Source organism: Dipodomys spectabilis, unplaced genomic scaffold (assembly GCF_019054845.1).
Source record: "Dipodomys spectabilis isolate Male_0828 unplaced genomic scaffold, ASM1905484v1 ptg000145l, whole genome shotgun sequence".
Taxonomy (NCBI): Eukaryota; Metazoa; Chordata; class Mammalia; order Rodentia; family Heteromyidae; genus Dipodomys; species Dipodomys spectabilis.
In genome coordinates, this window is record NW_024870822.1 from 23,073,490 (window position 1) to 23,093,008 (window position 19,519).

The 19,519-nt window shown below is 45.2% G+C and overlaps 1 protein-coding gene across 1 annotated transcript in view; it reads left to right on the forward strand.

Moving 5' to 3' along the window:
- Irag1 (inositol 1,4,5-triphosphate receptor associated 1) overlaps nt 1-19,519 on the forward strand; it is a 73,010-nt gene that overhangs the window by 11,595 nt on the left and 41,896 nt on the right. The window contains exons 2-9 of the mRNA XM_042691737.1: nt 5,882-5,982; nt 7,257-7,327; nt 9,380-9,553; nt 10,523-10,600; nt 11,320-11,372; nt 11,547-11,594; nt 12,718-13,335; nt 15,139-15,217. Of these exons, the coding sequence (XP_042547671.1) occupies nt 5,882-5,982; nt 7,257-7,327; nt 9,380-9,553; nt 10,523-10,600; nt 11,320-11,372; nt 11,547-11,594; nt 12,718-13,335; nt 15,139-15,217 (1,222 nt within the window). The remainder of the gene's footprint in view (nt 1-5,881; nt 5,983-7,256; nt 7,328-9,379; nt 9,554-10,522; nt 10,601-11,319; nt 11,373-11,546; nt 11,595-12,717; nt 13,336-15,138; nt 15,218-19,519) is intronic.

Here is a 19,519-nt window from a genome sequence, read left to right on the forward strand (position 1 = left end):
TGCAGAGTCAACTGAGTGAAGATGCAGAATTAAGAGCTGAAGAGGGGGGGAAGAAAAGGAGAGAGACAGAGAGACAGAGAAAGACAAAAAGAGAGATGAGTGGATGGATGTGTGGTAGGGAGAGAGATGAATAGATATATAAAGATACCTAGGGAAGATTTGGGTAGGAAGGGTAAACAAGTGAAGAGTCATAGATTGTGGGCTATAACAAATGCGTGGGAATGATAATGAGGATGTGAGTTAAGATTCTGCTCACCTTTCAGGTCTTTGAGATGTGAGAATAAGGAATGGAGTTCTTTTTCTGTTGTTTTTATGTATGTCTATGGTTCTTTAAAGCAATATTTGTCAGAGGCAAGTCCTCATATATAGCAACTTCATTGGCTTTCAGGACAGTTTGAGTTCAGTGCTAAACCACAGGTGGTTAGAAGGAGCAAGCATTTATTTTTATTTGCTATGGATATTTACATTTATCAAATAATTCACCGATGTGTATGGTCTCATGTTTTTATGCCTTCTATTTTATTACTGGTTACTTTGGATTGTTCTGGGAAGTTGGTAGTATGCCAATGAATTTAAATAAAATCTGTCTAATAATATTGATTTGTTAAACTCTTTGGAGACTTATTTTACCACTATTACCACATTTTTTTTTTCTAGACTAGAACAGGAAATAAATAGTTAACACTTGGCCCATTCCATTCCTTTCAATAGATGTCATCCACCTGCTTTGGTGCATGCTGGGAATTCATGAAAGCTCCATCACAAGATTGCCAAAAGTCATATGATACAATGAACATGAAAATGAAATTTTAGCCAATGTGCATTTTTCCTGTTTCTTGGAGAACTCATAAAAGCAAGAGAGTCTCTAAACATGGGAAGTATGAAAAAGACAATTTTCAGAGCTGAAAGATTGAGAGTCAAAGTAAAATCTGCCCAGAGAAAGAATCCCATACTTACTTTGAGAACAGCCAAAGATTTCACTGGTGCTCTTGTGGCAAGAGTTATCATGAATGAAGATGACATAAGTGCTCAAACTACCTGAGTTCCAGAAAGCCAGGTGGGGGACGAGAATCTGGTGACACAGAGACAGCCATAAGCACTTTTTTTTTTATTTTATTTTTTAATATATTTTTATTGTGAAAATACTGTACAGAAGGGTTACAATTACGTGGATAAGATAATGAGCACACTTCTTATCAAGCATTGTAGCCTCCTGCTTTGTTTCCCCTTCCCATCCCTTCGTATCCTCCCCCCCCCCTTCATCCCTCCACACCAAAGTTGTAAAGTTCGTTTTTCGACATAACGACTTGTGCATCTCATTGTTGCAATGGGTCCTCCTGTATCCCTGTTTTAACAATTTGTTTTTTCCCTTCCCCTCCACATATACCAACATCATATATAGTGAAAGCAGGGGTTATACCATGGGGGAGGGACATACAAGGCAACAAAGACATAATCTTATAAATATGTTAGAAATAATCGCATGAAAGATCTCTCTCTCTCTCCCTCTCCCTCTCTCTCTCTCTTTTGTCACTCATGGGGCTTCAGTTCTAGGCCTGGGAGCTGTCCCTGAACAATTCAGCTCAAGGCTCATGCTCTACCACTTGAGCCATCGCGCCACTTCTAGTTTTTTGGTGCTTTTTTTTTTTTATTGTGATTAAGTGATTACATAATTTCCCAAATTTCACAGTATTATGGAATAATGATGCTCATTTAAAGTCACAAGCTCATTCTAACTTTCCTGGAGCAAATTGTCTATCATGGTCTATAACATATAACAGTGTACACATATACACCATACATGTGATCAGCAGCATGGGGATATTTAGTAGTGGTTCGACCAGATGAGTGGAAGTTCTTTGTTTCTTAAGTCCTGTTAATTTTGTCGTATCACCTAACATTTTGGATTTAGCATCCACTTATCAGGGAGACCATGTACCATTTGTCTCTTTGCTTTTGGCTTACCTCGCTCAACATGATTTCTTCTAGCTCCATCCATTTCCTTGCAAATGCCATTATTTTGTCATTTCTAATGGCTGCATAATATTCCATTGTGTATAGATACCACAATTTTTGGATCCATTCATCTGTGATGGGGCATCTGGGTTGTTTCCATATCCTAGCTATTGTGAACAGTGCTGCAATGAACATGGAGGTGCATGTGTCCTTGTATATTGGTTCCTGTTGTTCAGGGTAGATGCCTAGAAGTGGTATGACTGGGTCATAAGGGAATCTGGTGACACAGAGACAGCCATAAGCACTTTTGAAGCCAGCTATCTTCAGCGATAGGAGTAAGCCAATTTAGGACCACTGAGATTCCAGATTACTCTGCAGAATTGCGGGCCAAGATTGCTTGGTAGTTTGGTTTCAAGAAAAGCAGGTCATCTTCCAATTCTTCCAAGTATGAAATGTTGGTGACTAATTTTAAAACTTGTAATTGCTATTCCTAGGAAAAGGGCCCATGGGTCTTTAATTTATATCCCATGCTCAGAAACTATGCCCAGAGGATGTTCATTTTTTAATGAACATGCACGCAAGAGTTCATAGTAGAAACTCTTAATGATGTGAAAAGAAGTTTCTGGAAAAATTTCAGCCCTTCCTGGTCACTAGAAATCCCACACAGTAGGGACACCCTTCCCCCTGATGTCTTTGTCTTCCCTGGCTCTCCTACTTAGCCTGACACCTACCTCTTATCTGCTGCCATGGTGCATTCTGCCACCCGAGACTGTGACCCTGCTTTCCTGTTTGGATCTCAGCAGCTTCCTGAATATTGTTCCACTGACCTCAGGCCCACACACCACTGTCCTGCTTCCCTTCTGTCTCTGGAAGTCCTCAGCCAACCTGCTGCTCACTGGCCTCTTCCCAGGGGAGCCCAGTGGGCAAAAGATGGAAGAACAGGTTCACCCAGGCTGGAGACACTGTTTGGTCTTATAACAGTGATGACTAGTGAGGATCTGCAGGCCATGTGGCACTTACCAAAATGTCAATCATGAGTGAATTTTATTTTATTTATTTATTTTTTAAAATTTATTGTGAAAATACTGTACAGAGGGGTTACAATTACATGGGCAAGATAATGAGTACATTTCTTATCAAGCATTGTCGCTTCCTCCTTTGTTTCCCCTTCCTATTTATGAATGAATTTTATAGCACAAGCTTCGTCCAAGACAGAGAAGACCTTGTGCCATTTTGCTGTTGTGGGAACTGGGAGATAGTGCTAGAAGAGGTTGAAACTGACTACCTCATCTCAACTGATATAATCCAGAGAATGGATGAAACTTTTTGGGAAACTCTGTAGGTATGAATTCCAAGAGGAACCTTTGGTCAGTTTGGGTCCAGCCATGGGCATCATGATTTCTAGTCAGCTTTCTTCCATCATCTTTATCCAGTTGTGGTAGAGATAATGCTTCCACATTTTCTCTGTTCTTTCTTATGGAAGCTATGTTTTTCCTAAGCTTATTTTTCAGGGTTTCCTGGGTCCAAATTCTTAGGACCAAAATTAGTGGAGAAGCATTCAAAGTCCCTCAGTTCTACCTCAACTACTCATTCTAGCTTCAATCCCTTCTCTGTCTCACACTGCCTCTGCTCTGGCTCCAGCTGTATTGACAAATCCCTGACTCCTACTATAACTCTTGGTAATGTTATTTCCTTTGCTCAGGACCTCTGCCCTAATAACTGTTTCTTTCAAGTTTCTATTCATCCATCAAGACCTCTGGTTCCTGTGTTCACTCTGACATAGTCTTCTCATTTTTCTGACTATGTAGTTTTCTTTTCTGTCTCTAAGATTTTACATGCTCTCCATCCCTTATCACCTTATATTGATCATAAATATGCTACTTTCCTATATCTTTTGCTTGGCTGTGAGCCCTTGAAAGTCTTCTCTGCAACTCAAGAGGCTTCCGGTTCATATAGGAAAACAAGATGTGTTTGTTGGATAAAAGAAAAAGTAGCCAGGTGCTGGTGGCTCACACCTTTAACCCTAGCTATTCAGGAGGCGGAGATCTGAGGATGGTGGTTAGAAGCCACCCAGAAAAGTCCATGAGACTCTTATCTCCAATTAACCACAAGAAGCCAGGAAGTAGAGCTGTGGCTCAAATGGTAGAGCGCTAGCTTTGAGAAAAAGAGCTCAGGGACATCACCCAGGCTCAGAGTTCAAGACCCAGGAATGGCAAAAAAGAAGAAGGAGGAAGAGGAGGAAAAGAGGTAGTAGGAGGAGGAGAAGACGATGATGACAACATGACAGTGAAGTAGTCATTGATAGAAAACATCAATTGTGCTAGGTACTTTGTTGACATTCTTTTTAATCTTCACATCAACCTTGAAAGTTAGACTTTATGAATCCTAGAGCATAGAAAGATTATATAACTTGCTTGAAGTATGACTCCATTGCAGAGCACTTGCCCAGAAAGTGCAAGGTCCTGATTTCAAACCTCAGTACTGCCAAAATAAATAAAAATAATTTCTAAAATGATTGGCTGGGTGCAGGGGTTTACACCTGTAATCCCAGCTACTCCTGAGGTGAAGATAGAGAGGATCCAGGTTGCAGGCCAGCTCCAGTAAGAAGTTAGCAAGACCCTATTTCAGCCAACAAACTGGGCATATGCCTATCATCTCTTCTCAGTATAAGTAGAAGGTCATGTTGGGCAAAAAGGCATGACTATCTGACACATAACTAAAGCAAAAGGGTTAGGGGTGTGGCTAAAGTGAAGCAGTGCCTGACTAACAAGTGCAGGCCCTGAGCTCAAACCCTAGTACCACCAAAATAACAAGCACTTAAATATAAAAAAGATCAAGTAATTTGCTCAAAGACACACAGTACATAAGCAAGGAACAGGCATTGGAACCAGATCTTTCTGAGCTTCCAATAGGCAGAGCTGCTTTTTGTTCCTAACTAGTGAAGTTCCTGTTCAAATTCCCTTTTCCTTCTGTATGTGGGGAGAATCTAAGTCCCTCCCCGCCCCACCTCTCGGGCCACTGCAACTCCCTGCACTGACAAAGATAAGAGCCTAAAAACCAGGGAACAACTTCTCAGGACTCTGGCCTTGGAAGCAATGTGATGCTCCTTAGAGGACTCTTACTCAGAGACATCTCCAGTTTGTGTCGCCTTAGATTTAAGGCCAAGGGAAGAAAGAGCGCAACTGGAATGAAAAGCGCTGGGTTCACTACAAGCTGTGGCGTTTACGAGGTCCACACAGCACTATACAGAACCTACTTAATATGAAAGCAGAATGAAAAGAAAAGAGGGGCTCTTCCCAGAATTAACACTGCACTGAGGGCTGGAGACACGGCTCTGCCTTGGTGTTGCCAGGCTGCAGCAGGGCCACTGGAGGTAAAGACCTGGGAAGGTGGGACTCACCTCCAGGGAAGGTGGCCATGGGCATGACCGATGCCATTATTCTGATGGAGCAAGAAGCAGAACCAATTGTGGAAGATAGTCTGCTATGCTCACAAGCATTAGGAACTGGGCCTCCAGCAGGAGAGTACTAAGGGCCTACCAGCACCTGGCAGTCAAACAAATAGAGAAGAAAAATAATAGATACCAGTTTCATATGGTGGGCATGTGAGAAAATGCCTAGAGTTTCCCAGACATACCTGGGAACAATTGTGAGATGAAAATATTTTAGCAGCTAGTAGGTAGTAAAAGAACTAGAAAGCTACAAGGTCTTATTGCTAATGCGGACTAACTTGTACCTCCCAGTCTGCTTAGGCCTGTTGAAGTACATCTTTATGGATCTCATTATACATCCCACAAACAAGCAAACACACTGCATTGCTGTCCTGATCAAGATGTGGTCATAATGCTGGAGTGAAAGCTGCCACTCCAACCCTGGAATGCTCTCTTAGCAGAAGCTTAACTCCATCTGTGTTTATGCTCGCCCAGGGCCCTCCCTCCGCAGCACTGTTTCATAACCCACCTACAATCATCCTGACGGGGGATGCCAGTTCACCAGAAGGAGAAACGGACAAAAACCTGGCCAACAGGTACACTTCCCAGGTGCCTGAACCTTGTGTTATGACAGTCAACCTTTCCTAGAACGTGGACATCAGATAGTGTATTTTTCAAAAGTTAAATTGTTATTATAAAGGTCATGGATGTACAGAGGGGTTCCAGTTACACCAGTCAGGTAAAGAGTACATTTATTTTGGACAATGCCACCCTTTCTCTCAGAATAATTCTATTCTGAGTTTTTGATTCACTTGGTTGATATACATCATCAAGTGACTTTTTTTTAAGTAGGAGACAAAACTTAGGACATTATCTTTCTTCCCCAAATGAGTTTTCATCTCTTGAGTTTAGCCTTTTGCATTATGCTTGATTTTAAGAAAAGCACAAATGGTCAGGGAAAGTTTTCCATAAGAACTTCCCTGATACCTGCAGAGAATCAGAGGCAGAAGTGTTTCACTGTAGAATCTTGCCCTGCGCACAGTGGGTCCCACATGGACACTAGTTCATGAGCACAGCATGGGTTTATGCATCAATCCAGCTGGAATGAGATTTGGGGGTATAATTTTCAAACACCTAAAAAAAAGAGATAATTCTCACACACATCCATTGTGATCAAATATCAAACAAAGGTTTATTCATTCATCACCAAGGGAAAGAGCAGGACAACAGGTCAGATTCAAAGAAGGAAATGAGAAGTGGGGGTACACATGTAGTGAGTGAGGAGGAGAACACTGATTCAAATGGCAAAGTCAGATCTGTAAGAGCTTAGTGTTCATTCTCTTTGTCCCTCATATTTAATAATTTTAATATGAAATAAGTATAAGTAATCCAATACCATCATGGGGTGACAGACAAGGTTAAGCCAAAGTTCTCTCACCTACCCTCCACTTTTATAGGTTCAGATCGGCCTGGAGCCAATCAGAAATCATAGACTTCTCTACAAGACCACAGTTAATCAGATTTTGTGAAGTTTTTACATGTTAGCTGTTAGCTTAGAGTCTGCGCTTGAGTAGATAGTAAAATACTATAGTAAGAAAGTTACGTCTCCTTAGAGTAGTGACTGGAACACTTGAGTAAGCATCAGGATAAATGGAAACTTGTTGAATGATGCCCCCACCCCCTGGGTCATTTCCAGGATGTATGATCCTATATTTGAGGTGGGTCTTGAGAATTTCTAGTTCTAACAAGTTTCCCAGGAAAGAGGCAGAGGCCTCCTGCATGTGTTTTTAAGGCGATGCTCTAGGATTATGTGGAAAGACAATTCAGGCCTAAGTTGTTCTCCTAATGATCACTCTTTTCTGTTTTTCAGAGCTCCCACTCCCAACAGGAGGCTCTCTCACCGGCACTTGAAAGTTTCCACAGCATCACTAACTTCTGTGGGTAAGGGCTAGGTCAATCTGAAGGTGTCTATGAGCAGCTGGCATCTTGACTGGGTTCAAGGTGGCTCACTCTAACTACCTTTGCACCCCCCTCCCTGGTGGCAAGCAGTGCCCCCTAATGTTGGAAATGCGATGTCTGGTTTACATTTTGTCAGTTGAAAAGTCAAGATGGTGAGGGGGAGGGCATGAAGAGGAAAACGAAGAGAGCCAAAGAGAGAGAGAGAAAGAACATCTGGTTGATGCTTAGTTCTGGAGCTCAAAGCATCCACTCCTTCATTCTTCAAGGACTCAGCCTGGCTGGTGTGTTGAGTATAAGGCTGGGCAATCTGATAACCTGCTGGGTCTCCAGTTTTTCATAGTCTTTCCTGGGTCACTGGAGCTTAGGCATGACACAGACTTGGTCCCTGCCTTCATGCTGATCATAGTCTATAAGGAGACTGAAAAGCGAGCACACATAATCACAACGATATAAGACCCTTCATAGAAGAGCTTGGAAACCCCAGCAAGAAGGGGCCATTTTTTTTTTCCAGAAAAGAATAATGTTGGGCAGGCATTCTAAAGGAAAGGTATTTGAGCTTCTGTCTCATTCCATCTCTCAAGTCTCCTTTCTTGTGTATTAGTTCTTCTTGGGCAGGCCCTTCATTCATGTTAAGTGGCTATTAGCACTTCCAAGCTTTCAAGTACAGAGTTCTTCGCCTTCTTCTCCTTCTCCCTCTCCTTCTCCTTCTTTTGTTGTTGTGGGGCTTGAACTCTGGGCCTGGGCATTGTCCCTGAACTCTTCAGCTCAAGGCGAATGCTCTACCACTTCAGCCACAGCACCACTTCCAGTTTCTGGTGGTTAATTGGAGATGAGTCTCATGGATTTTCCTTGCCTGGGCTGGCTTTGAACTGTGATCCTCAGATCTCAGCCTTCTGAGTAGCTAGGATTTCAGGAGTGAGCCACGGGCACCAGGCTGGAGTTCTTCTCCTTAATATCCCCTACACAATTTCCATGAGTGCCTCACATACCATCCCTGAGCCAATCGCTGTGGCCAACTGGATTACATTCATTCAGTGACCATGGCTGGTATACATTCTTACTCTTGGTACTTAGGGTGGGGTTGTGGGTAGAAATGGTTAGTTCCTCTGAATTAAAGTTAGTGGTGAATTAGTTAGTTTTATCAAGTGAAATGAGGAACTAGTACCAGAGTGGGAAAGGAGGCTGAAAGGAGAATAAGAGCTGGAAGAAGCTTATAATAGAGGAATTGAAGTGGAGGGAGCTTGGAAGGAGTTTATGGAACTGCAGAAGTGGATGACCCAGTTTGGATGTCACCATGATGAGCATGAGCTGTTCTCAGCAGATGAGGTCGCTAGGAAGTTCACTCAGAGAGGCAGTAGAGGATGGGATGGAGGATATGGTTTGAAAGCTGGATCAATTAGATGTTTGATATAGTTATTCGGTAAGTGCTATTGAGCATTAGCTGAGGGGCAAGTTTCAGGTAAATGCCAGGTCTGGGTCAGGTGGTTGGACGTGGAGTCTGAGGAAGAAAGAAGTATGTAGAATGACACTCATGCTCCTCAGTAGCTGGTGAGAGATGGCGTCATTTAGTCAGCTTGTGCAGAGCTGCTGCTGGAAAGGGATGGTTTCAGGGAATGAGAATATGTGAATTAGGGGAAAAAGGGTTCAGAAGGTGGCTGTGGGATGTGATGTGTCTAGGACCCAAAATCTTTGGATTGCTCCCAGATCAGAAGAACGAACCAATCGGGGAAGCTGATAACATGGACAGGGGGCTTGGGCTGGCTTTTCTTTAATAGCAGGGTTTAAGGGCAGCTCTGGGAATCCAAGGTGGTTTCATGACTATGTGTGACAGAAGTTAGCAGTTACAAACCAGAAAGCAATCTGAGGAAGCTTCTGTCTCCATGAAACAGCCTTCATGCACAAGCACCTGGCTGCCAGCTGCTGGCTGGGTCAGCTCTGGGTAGCATCTGGGCTGAGGTGTGGGGTGGTAGGGTCTCTCAGCCCAGGACCAAAGATGCAGTGACTCTCACTCCAAGCTTACTTTTCCCTCTGCAGACCCTGCGGGGCATGTCATTGACCTGGTAAATGATCAGCTACCAGACATCAGCATCTCAGAGGAGGACAAGAAGAAAAATCTGGCGCTGTTGGAAGAAGCCAAGTCGGTGAGTGAGCGATTCCTGACCCGCCGTGGAAGAAAGTCCAGGAGCAGCCCCGGAGACTCCCCATCAGGTAGGGCATGGGCAGGAGGGGGCAGGTGATGTCCCTAGGCCCATCCAAGGTAGGGGGGAGGCTAAGCATAGGGAGAGGATGACCAGGCCCCACTGCAGTGAGAACCTTGCTTTCGGGGAGTGTGTGCTTCCCGCTTACCTTCTCTTAGGTCTCTTGGTCCCAGGAGGCCTGAATCTTATGAAGAGGATCCTGCCAGGAGAGGCTGTCTTATTTAGCTCCAGAAGCCTAAAATCCCTACCCAACTCTAGCCCTGTGTGTGACTGTCATGGTGACTTCCTGTTTTGTTAATAAACACTAGCCAGGATGATACACATGCCTCTGACTTGAGTCCCCTCTCTCCTCTAAGAGCTTCCATTGCTGCACAGAGACATCCTCTGTGGTGAGGCCATGTACACCGAGCCCTGGGTGGCTCTGCTTGATGGAGTCCTTCCCCAGGAAGCCTTGGCCTGTGGGTACCTCTGCAAATATCAGAGGGAGTCATCCTGGGCTCCTGTGGTCTTCAGACATTTGGGGTTAGAAGACATGGTTTCCTGGGGACCTCAGCTATCCTTATGTTAGAGTCTTCTTCTTCCTGAGCACAAAGTTGAAGCAGGTTTTAGACAAGTCTGAATATACATAGGAGGATAAGGGGAGTATTTGGAGTCAGCGCTATCCTGGGACATCTACCGTGTAGCCTTCAGAGATCCTACCTGTCGATCAGTGTCATTAATTCCTTTAAAAGACTCGAGTTCAGGCTCAGCAGGCAGAGGAGTGTGACTCTCGCCTGTACCCTCATTACCTGAAAGCCCACTCTGTCAATATGGATGGGGGGGCTGTAGTAGGGGGTCTCATATGACAGTCCACAACTAGTTTCTGGCCCCAACAAAGCAGGCCCAGTTCCAGGGATGCGAAGTACTAGAAAGGACGGTTCTGTGAGGCTGAAGTTGTGACCCTTCATGAATGCCAGTTGGTTTGTGTCTGTCCCCACAGTTGCCTCCCCAGACCTCAGCCCCAGAACCTCTCCTGTACCTTCTAGAAGCAGCTCACTTACCGTCTCCACCCCACCAGGTGAGGCCTGGCACCCAGGTACTTCTGCTCCAACATCTCCCATAGCGGGGACCATTCAGCCTGGCCCAAGAGGATGCTTCCTGTGACATTTCCCTCCCACCTCCACTTTGCAGCTTTCCCATTAAAGATTCCTCCTGGGTTTCCACTCCAGGGGCTCCTAGCTAGGCCTGGTTAAGTAGGCTCAGAGGATACTGATATACTGTTCATTGAGGTAGACCAGTGTAGTGAGGCAGCAAGAGACATGTTAGGGTGAGAATGGAGAGAAGGTTATGGGAAGGGTTGTAATGGGCTTTCTTTGCCCTGGGAGGACTCAGTGAGAAATCTCCATAGAGCTTATTTGGAAAGGCCTCTCTTATTTAGGCCTTCTTTCACTGGGCTGTGTCCAGAACTATACTCTCCAGCCAGCATAAACAATATTCTGTCTAGGTAAAGCTCAGGTTCAAGTTAGGAAGCCTGGGTTCACATCCCAGTATGGACACTTCCTGCCCTTGAGGTCCCTTTTCCTCAGTTGCTTCATATGATATCTTTGGAGAGTCAGTGAGAGCCACTGCAGAACCTGCCTGGCATTCACGAGGCACACAAAAACACTGGTGTTTCTGGCTCTTGGGGCTAAGATTGCTAAGGGAAAATGTTGTGGGAGGGAGGAGGTTCTGTAGCAAAAGGCTACAGCTGAGGGTCTGGGTGCTGGACATCACTTCTTAGTGTTGGGACCATTCTAGGTTTGGATGCATGCAGCAGCCCACAGTCCCTTCTGCCCGGAGCACCACCACAGGTCTGTATGTGACCCACTGGTCTGTATCTATGCCATTAATCCCTACTCTCCCCCTAATACCAGGAGGTCCTCTGTGACCCCTGAGTGAGGTGCCGGGAAGGCTTTTTGGAGGACATTTTGGGAGGGAGGCAGGTCTCCCCTGATTTCAGGCTGATCCATGTCTACTTCCTACAGCAGAAGGGCAATGAGGCCGACGTCTCTTCATCTCACCCTGGCGAGCCTGTGAGTCTGAGCTTTGTCCAATTTAGAGGATTTAGGTGTGGGGACTCAGCCTCTTAGAAGCTTAAACTGGTCTGTGGTTAGCCTCTGTCTCTCTGTCTCTGTCTGTCTCTGTCTCTGTCTGTCTGTCTGTCTCTGTCTGTCTGTCTGTCTCTCTCTCTGTGGACAATGAAGGAATCATCAGATACTTCTGCCTTATAATGAGACGGAAGTGGGTGTCCTTCAGAGCAGCCATGTTCTCAAGCCTCCCTAGTGAGGCTAGCAGAGCGTAGCAAACCCCCAGGTCTAACCCCTGGGCAAAGCAGCCACCACTCCTGTCAGCACCAGGAAATTTTCAGGAAAGCTCAACTCGCAGTTGGATTCTGCTGGAGGTGGCCAGGAAAATCTCATCACTGTTGATGAGAAAATCATAGCACCCCACATCTTGCAGGAGCAAAGTACCCAAGTACCGCAGGTGACGCAGAAGGCAGGTTAAAATTCAGTCATTCAGTCATACCTGGAACTGAATCTGGATTAGAATCTTCTAGAAGAGCATTAGCACTTACATAGATTCGTTCATAGATTCCTAGACACAGACTTAGTGTCGCTCACTAAGCAGGCTTCCTGAGGAATGAAAGAGGAACATGAATGGCAAAACTTCTGAGCAGTAAGATCACCTTGTCTGGGGCTCTTATTCTCTTTTGCATCATGGAGCTCTCTGAGAAATTCCAGAAGGCAGTGGATTCTCTTCCCAGAAAAATATAACCCTCAACCCCACAAACATGCCATTTGTATACAATCTCAGAAGGTTTCCAGACCTAGTAGGGAGAGTGACTCTCTCTAGAGTGATGGATCTTGCCAAGACTAGAATCTGGGCAACTGACTTGGAGACAAAACTGTCTTATATCCAACTCTCCTAAGCTCCTAGTTCTTGGGTTGGTTTGGCTGGTTTTGAATTGCTGGCCTTTTCTGTTTGTGTATCTTCTTTACTGGCTCAGATCTGACTAAGAGGCTGTCTGTCCCCTTGCTACCTGGCCCACTACACCCCCTCCCCTCTTCCCCACAAACACCAATGAGCCCCTGAACAAGGACTATGTCACCTCCTTAAACTGTCTCCAGGGTCATAAATTTACTTCTTTTCTTCCAGAATATCCCCAAAGGGCTAGCTGATTGGAAACAGAATGACCAGAGGAAAGTGTCTCAGGGCAGGCTGATTCCTCGCTCTCCCACAGTTGAGAAGACCAAAGAACTTGCAATAGAGCAAAAGGAAAACTTTGATCCTCTGCAGCACCCTGAGACCACACCCAAGGGCCCACCTCCTGGTCCAAGCAGTGGTGGGAAAATGGCCCTGAATAGCCCCCAGCCTGGCTCTCCTGAGAGCGAACTGGGGAAGATGCTCCTGAAGACAGCTAAGGAGGGCAATCCTCTGCCAAGAAGTCCAGCCCAAGGCTCAGCAGGGGTGGCTTCCCCTGGTCCCCAAGGAAAAGGCTCATCTGGAGAGTCCCTGGGGTCCAAGGTTGGCACCAAAGCTGAACTGCATACGCCCATACCCCGGCCCCCTCTGATACGGGGGGTCTCCTGGGACAGTGACCCTGAAGAGCCAGGTCCCCGGCTGCAGAAAGTACTTGCCAAGCTTCCATTGGCTGAAGAAGAGAAAAGGTTTCCAGGCAAAGCCATCAGCAAGCCGGCCAAGGTACCTGGACTCAAAGACTTCCAGATACAAGTACAGCCTGTGCGCATGCAAAAACTGACCAAGCTCCGAGAGGTGGGTCCCTGTGGGCCCGCTGGGCAGGGTGTGCATGCCATGTCTCCCCTGGGCTGCAGTTTGGACCTGATACCAGTCCCTGGGGTAGGGCAGCTGTGGCCTAGACTTGGACTCATGAGGCCCTAAAGGTTTCAACCTGAATAGCTAGGTCCACCAGTGTGGCCTCTCCATAACACCAGTTTCTGATACTATGATCACCTTTTATAATTGTTACTAGGCAGAGGTCAGTGTGGGATGTCATTGCCACATAAAGTCACATTTCAGGGGAAGGTAGGGTTATGGAGGGAACATACAGGCCCTCAGTCCAGTCTGTTCTCCTCCTCTAGCTGGAGCTGATGGCTTATAAACAGGAGCCCTTGAGAGACTTCCTGGTCAGACCTACTACTGGGCAAGGTCAGGAGAAAGTAGGGTTTTTTTTCTTGTTGCTATAATGACATCCATTTGTTTACCATGGGCATTGGTGGGGGGAGGCGGCAGAATAGATTGCGAAGGACACAAGAAGTCCCCACCCAGAGGTCAACCCAGACAGGCCAAGGGTTCCATGGAATCCTATGGAATCAGACTGGAATTCCATAGGATGGGGTCTGACCCCCTTCCCACCCAGAGGGTATGTGGGGCAGGAAAGGAAGCAAACTATGCTAGCAACTCTAGCGTGAGTGAGGAAGTTCCTTTGTTAACAGGATGTAGTCCAATACTGGCCCTTGTCCAATTCAGAAATCGTGCCTGGTGCTCTGAGGTGGAAGCTCAGGAGAAGCTGGCCCTGCCTGTTGATGTAAACAGTATACAGAATTTTTTACCCACAGATGGAAAAAGCCAAGTAACTAGTGGGTCACAATAGGGGCCTGGATCGATAATTATACCAGGCTAGGCCACAATTTCCAAATCTGGAGGAAGATAAAAGCAACTGGACCAGCCAGCCCAGGGATCTTCCCTCATGAATCTCAAAAGCCTTGATGACCAGCCATTCCCCTCCTACTATCCATATCTTTGCATGTTTCTCTCACCCAACAAATAAAGCTGGACAGCCGAGGCCCCTTACTATCAGCCTCTGGCCTGATAGCTGAGCCTCTGGCCTGTAACCCAGTCCAGTGTGCTGAGAGCTAAGGGGTTAGGGACTACTTGCTTGTCAAGAGGGCCTGGCTTGTGACTTCCATGCCTGATCACGAGCACCCTCTGCTGGTCCCTTTCTTTCCTTCTTTACCTATGGGCCAAATACTCAACTGGCTACCTAGGATGCTGGAAATCTATTGATGGCATAAGTCACAAGGGATGGGGAGTGCTGTCTCTCATCCAGGCATTTCCACTAGAGGACTCTGGTCTTGTGTTAATTGGTTTGGAGCAAACTTGGACCTCCTTGTGTCACATACGTGTAGTCAGCATGCCACCTCAGCAAATCCCTGCTGAGGCCCCACAGTAGCAATTCCCAAGTCTCCATTTGTCTGGAGGTGCCACTGAGGAGCAGCCCTAAAGGACCCTCCTGTACCTAGAGCCTTTAACACGCCTGCTGTCCTGCAACTCTCTGCAAACCTCAGTCACTGTGATTGGGCTATTCATTTACCCAGACTTCTTTAACAAGCAGACCAGGCTGATGGTGGCTCAGAACTCAAGGCATGTGGGACTAATGGTGGGATTTCAGGTTCCTTTCAGGCTAGAAGTGCTGGTGCACCTCACATCTTCCCACACGTCTTTGCCCGTGTACATGTGGTTCCTACCTAATGCTGGGCACAGAACCACCTGAGGAACCAAGAAATGAGCCCAGCCTGGTGATACTGTCTGCAATGTGTCTCTCTTTTCCCCACAAAGGAGCACATCCTGATGAGAAATCAAAATCTAGTGGGGCTCAAGCTTCCCGAACTGAGTGAAGCAGCTGAGCAGGAAAAAGGTAAGTGGGCAGGGCTAGAGCTGGACTGTCTGCACTGTTCAATGAGGGTAAATGCATGAACCCTAGACTTCCTGTCAGCAAGCCTGACACTCACTATTTGCAGATGGTGTTTCCTGCCCATGCAGAACCCGTCTACTTCCTGCCAGCCTCCTCTGAGCACTGTTGGCAACAGCGGGTCTGGAAGGTGCCCTATGCCTGAACTTTTGACATTGCCTTTCTCCTCACACCCAGGAAGCTGCATAAATGGACCAGTTCCTCTTTTCGGGTCCCCAAGGCCATCTCTTCCTAATATGCTGTCACCACAAAGTCCATACCCAAGACCAACCCCAATGGATGGATGCAAGTCCCTTCCTCCAAGCCACCTGCTCTCCACCTCCCCACCCATTTCCACCACATTCATCTAAAAATAGGAATAGGGTCCTGGCCCTCCTACATACTACTGATGGACCCAGCCCAACTCCCATCACCCTTGGCACTGTCTTCAGCTCAATGCAGCTACTGAGCCTCACTGCAAATTACAACTGTCCAGCTAGAGTCCTGGCTCTGGCACTGAGCAGCCATGTGGACTGGGAAGGCTACCTGATCCCTTGGTGCCTAATCTTCCTCTTCCCTACTACCACATGTGAAATAGAGCTAATCAGTGTTGTTTCAAACATTATCAGGAGCTGGGCCTGGTGATATATACCCATAATCCTGGCACTTATGAACTTGAGGCTGGAGGATCTAAGCTTTAGGCTAGCCTTTTTTATATATGGAGACTTTATCTAAAAAAAAACACACAAAAAAGTTGTCAGGGAGATAAATGAAATAAATAAATTATATTCACATACCTGGAACATGCTAGTACCGGATACAGAATATCTCCAGAGTAGAAGATCTTTTTTTTTTTTTTTTTTGTCGGTCATGGGGCTTGAACTCTGGGCCTGGGCGCTGTCCCTCAGCTCTTCAGCTCAAGGCGAGCGCTCTACCACTTGAGCTACAGCGCCACTTCCGGTTTTCTGGTGGTTTATTGGAGATAGGAGTCTCACAGTCTCTCCTGCCCGGGCTGGCTTTGAACCGCGATCCTCAGATCTCAGCTTCCTGAGTAGCTAGGATTACAGGCGTGAGCCACCAGCTCCCAGCCAGAGTAGAAGATCTTAAGGCCCAATTTGTGCTTTGGGTGTAAGAAGGTACATGCACATGTGCGCATGCATGTGTATGCTTGAATGTATGCGTGTGTGTGTTTGTGTGTGCATGCACGCGCGTGTACGCACCTGAGTGCATATGCCTGCGTGTATAGCTCTGCTTCCAAGGCATTCTGCAGCGTGTGCTGCTAGTAGGCCCTGAGATAGGATTTCTTGAATAAATAATGGGAGAAATTGTATAAAATGTGGCAGGGGGGACCAATAACTATATTTCCACAAAGAGTGAAGCTGCCTTCAGAAGGCCAAGTCTCTTCAGGCCAGACTCTGTCCCTCCATCTTCCCAGAGGAGGACAGGCTCCCAGAGCCCACCAATCTGTAGCCTCTGTCATTATCCATGTCCTGTCTCCTTCCTGACCTACTGTCACTCCCTTCTCTGAATTATCCCGTTCTCTGGGTAAGTCCTTCGAGCTCAGAAACGTTCTCCTTTCCTTACTCTCTTTTGTATTTCACAAAGGCAGAATAGGATGTAGCCAGTATGCTCTGCTCCCTCTTTTGGTATTAATTCTTGCCTATGGTAAATAGGCGTAACAAAGTTTACTGTTTTCCTATATGAAGCATAGCATTCAGTGGCATTAAGTATGTACAGTGGCATTAAGGATGTGATGTTGTACAAACATTACCCCATCCTTTTTAGACCTTTCATCCTCCCATACTGAAACTTGGCACCCATTAAACACCAGAGCCCCTTTTTCCTTCCCCCTCCCTAAGGCAACAATTGTTCACTTTTGCTGCCATGAAGCTGACCTCTTTCTCTAGTGGCCTCATGCAAACAAGTCATATACTATTTCATCCTATCCTTTGAAATGTAGTCACATATATACACACCAGAGGCTAGTACTGGGCTTCCAGTTCTGTCTTATTCTGATCAACTGAACTATTTTAATCTCCGCTTTAATAATACTATTTCTTACTTGGCAATGGGGTTAGTTCTCCCTCATCGCTATTTTTCAGAATATTTGTTAATATTCAGGATATAGAGATTTAGTACAAAGTAATAGAAAGAACACTTGGACAAGAAGTCAAGAGATTTGAGGCCCAGGCATGGTGGCTCAAGCTTGTCATCCCAGCTACTTAGGAGATGGATATCTGGAGGCTTGTATTTTGTGGCTATGCTGGACAAAAAGTTATCAAGGTCCTGTCTCAACCAATAAGCTGGATATGGTGGTTCACGTCTGTAATCCCAGCTACGTTAGAGCATAGGTAAGAGGATTGGAGTATAAGACTGCCCCAGAAAAAACATGAAACCCTACTGAAAAAAGAACTAAAGTTAAAAAGGGGCTGAGTTGTGGTTCAAGTGGTATAGTACTTGCATAGCAAGTATGAGGTCCTAAGATAAAAATCCCAATTCTAACAACAACCAAAAACCCCACCAAAACAAAAAACAAGTCAGATTTTAATTTATGTCCCAGCCCCAGAAACATATGAATGAATCCTTAAATACGTTCCTTAGCCTCTCTAGAACTACATTCACATTTGAAATTTATAGCATTTCAAACATTTTAGTTGTGGTTACTCTAACTATACATTGGATTCAGAAAGGACTGCCTGAATTTTGTTTGACAATTTTCAGGCTTATAATTTTCAAACATTTACTTTTCATTCAGTCACACAGTTGGTCTTTCTGTTATTGTAACATTCCATTCTTTTAACTCTAAAAAATGGAAGGTATTTTGTTTTGTTTGTTTTTGAGTCTCTTGCTATATAGCACAGACTGGCCTCTAACTCAAAATCATCTTGCCTCTACCTTCCAAGTCTGGATTCCAGGCATGCACCATCATATCTGGCTTATAGTCCTTTGTATATGTCTCTTATGTCTTATGGCGCACAGTATGTATGATTACTACTAGTAGTATGATTATCACAACTAGAGTCATTACTAATGCCATACACTGTGCCAAGCACTTGGCAGTATTGACTTAATGCTCATAATAACCTTGAGAATAGATTTAATACCTTCATTACAAACAAGAAATTTGAAGGTTTTGGAGGTTAAGATCATGTGTTTAAGCTGGGCCCGTGGCTCACGCCTGTAATCCTAGCTACTCAGAAGGCTGAGATTTGAGGATCGTGGTTCAAAGTCAGCCCGGGCAGGAAAGTCCGTGAGACTCTTATCTCCAATAAACCACTAGAAAACCGGAAGTGACACTATGGCTCAAGCGGTAGAGCACTTGCCTTGAGCTGAAGAGCGCAGGGACAGCAGTCCAAGCCCAGAGTTCAAGTCCTACGACTGACAAAAAAAAAAAAAAGATCATGTGTTTATTAACTGCTGAAGCCAGGATTGGCATCCAGATGCATCTAACTTCAAAGGCTCTTGGCCACTTTGCAGAACACCTTTTCAAATTCACAATCACACCACCTGTCATTTTTTTTCTGCAATTTTTTTAAATTGTGAAAATACCGTACAGAGGGGTTACAATTACATGGGCAAGGTAATGAGTACATTTCTTATCAAGCATTGTTGCCTCCTCCTTTGTTTCCCCTTCCCATCCCTTCCCATCTCCCGTACCCCCCTCCTCCCTGGCCAACTTGTACATCTCATTGTTGCAGTGGTCATTTTTATTTTTTCCAACTCATCACTTGTTTTTGTTACTCTTTGTATCTATATTTATTTTATTATTGACACAATTAATTAATTTGACAATATGATAAAGAGAATATCACTCTTCTCTCCCATTCTCTTTCCTTGCCTTTTCCTTCTCTTCCCTCTTCCTTCTCCTTCCTCCCTCCATTTTGAGCCCTCTTCCTTTCCATACTTCCTTTCCTCCTTCCCTTCTCCTCTCCTTCCCTCCATTTTAAGATCAGGTCTTGTTATTTAATAAGTAGGGTGGGAATTGGCTATATCCCTTAGCTTCAATTTTGTGGATACTGACATAATCTGGTGCTCTTAACACATGGTAAGGGAGCTGGAGGAGATGATTGCTAATTAGACAACCGGCTGTGTCTCAGACTGGGCTCCATTCATGTAGACAGATTTTGGTGGGTTTCTAGGTGCCTTTCACATCATCTTTTTTGCTTAACAATAAACTTAAGACAATTTAACATTTAATTAATATGGAAAGAACTTCTTAATTTTTAAATATATTTTCCCCACATATCTCTAATGAATTTTTTTCTTCTT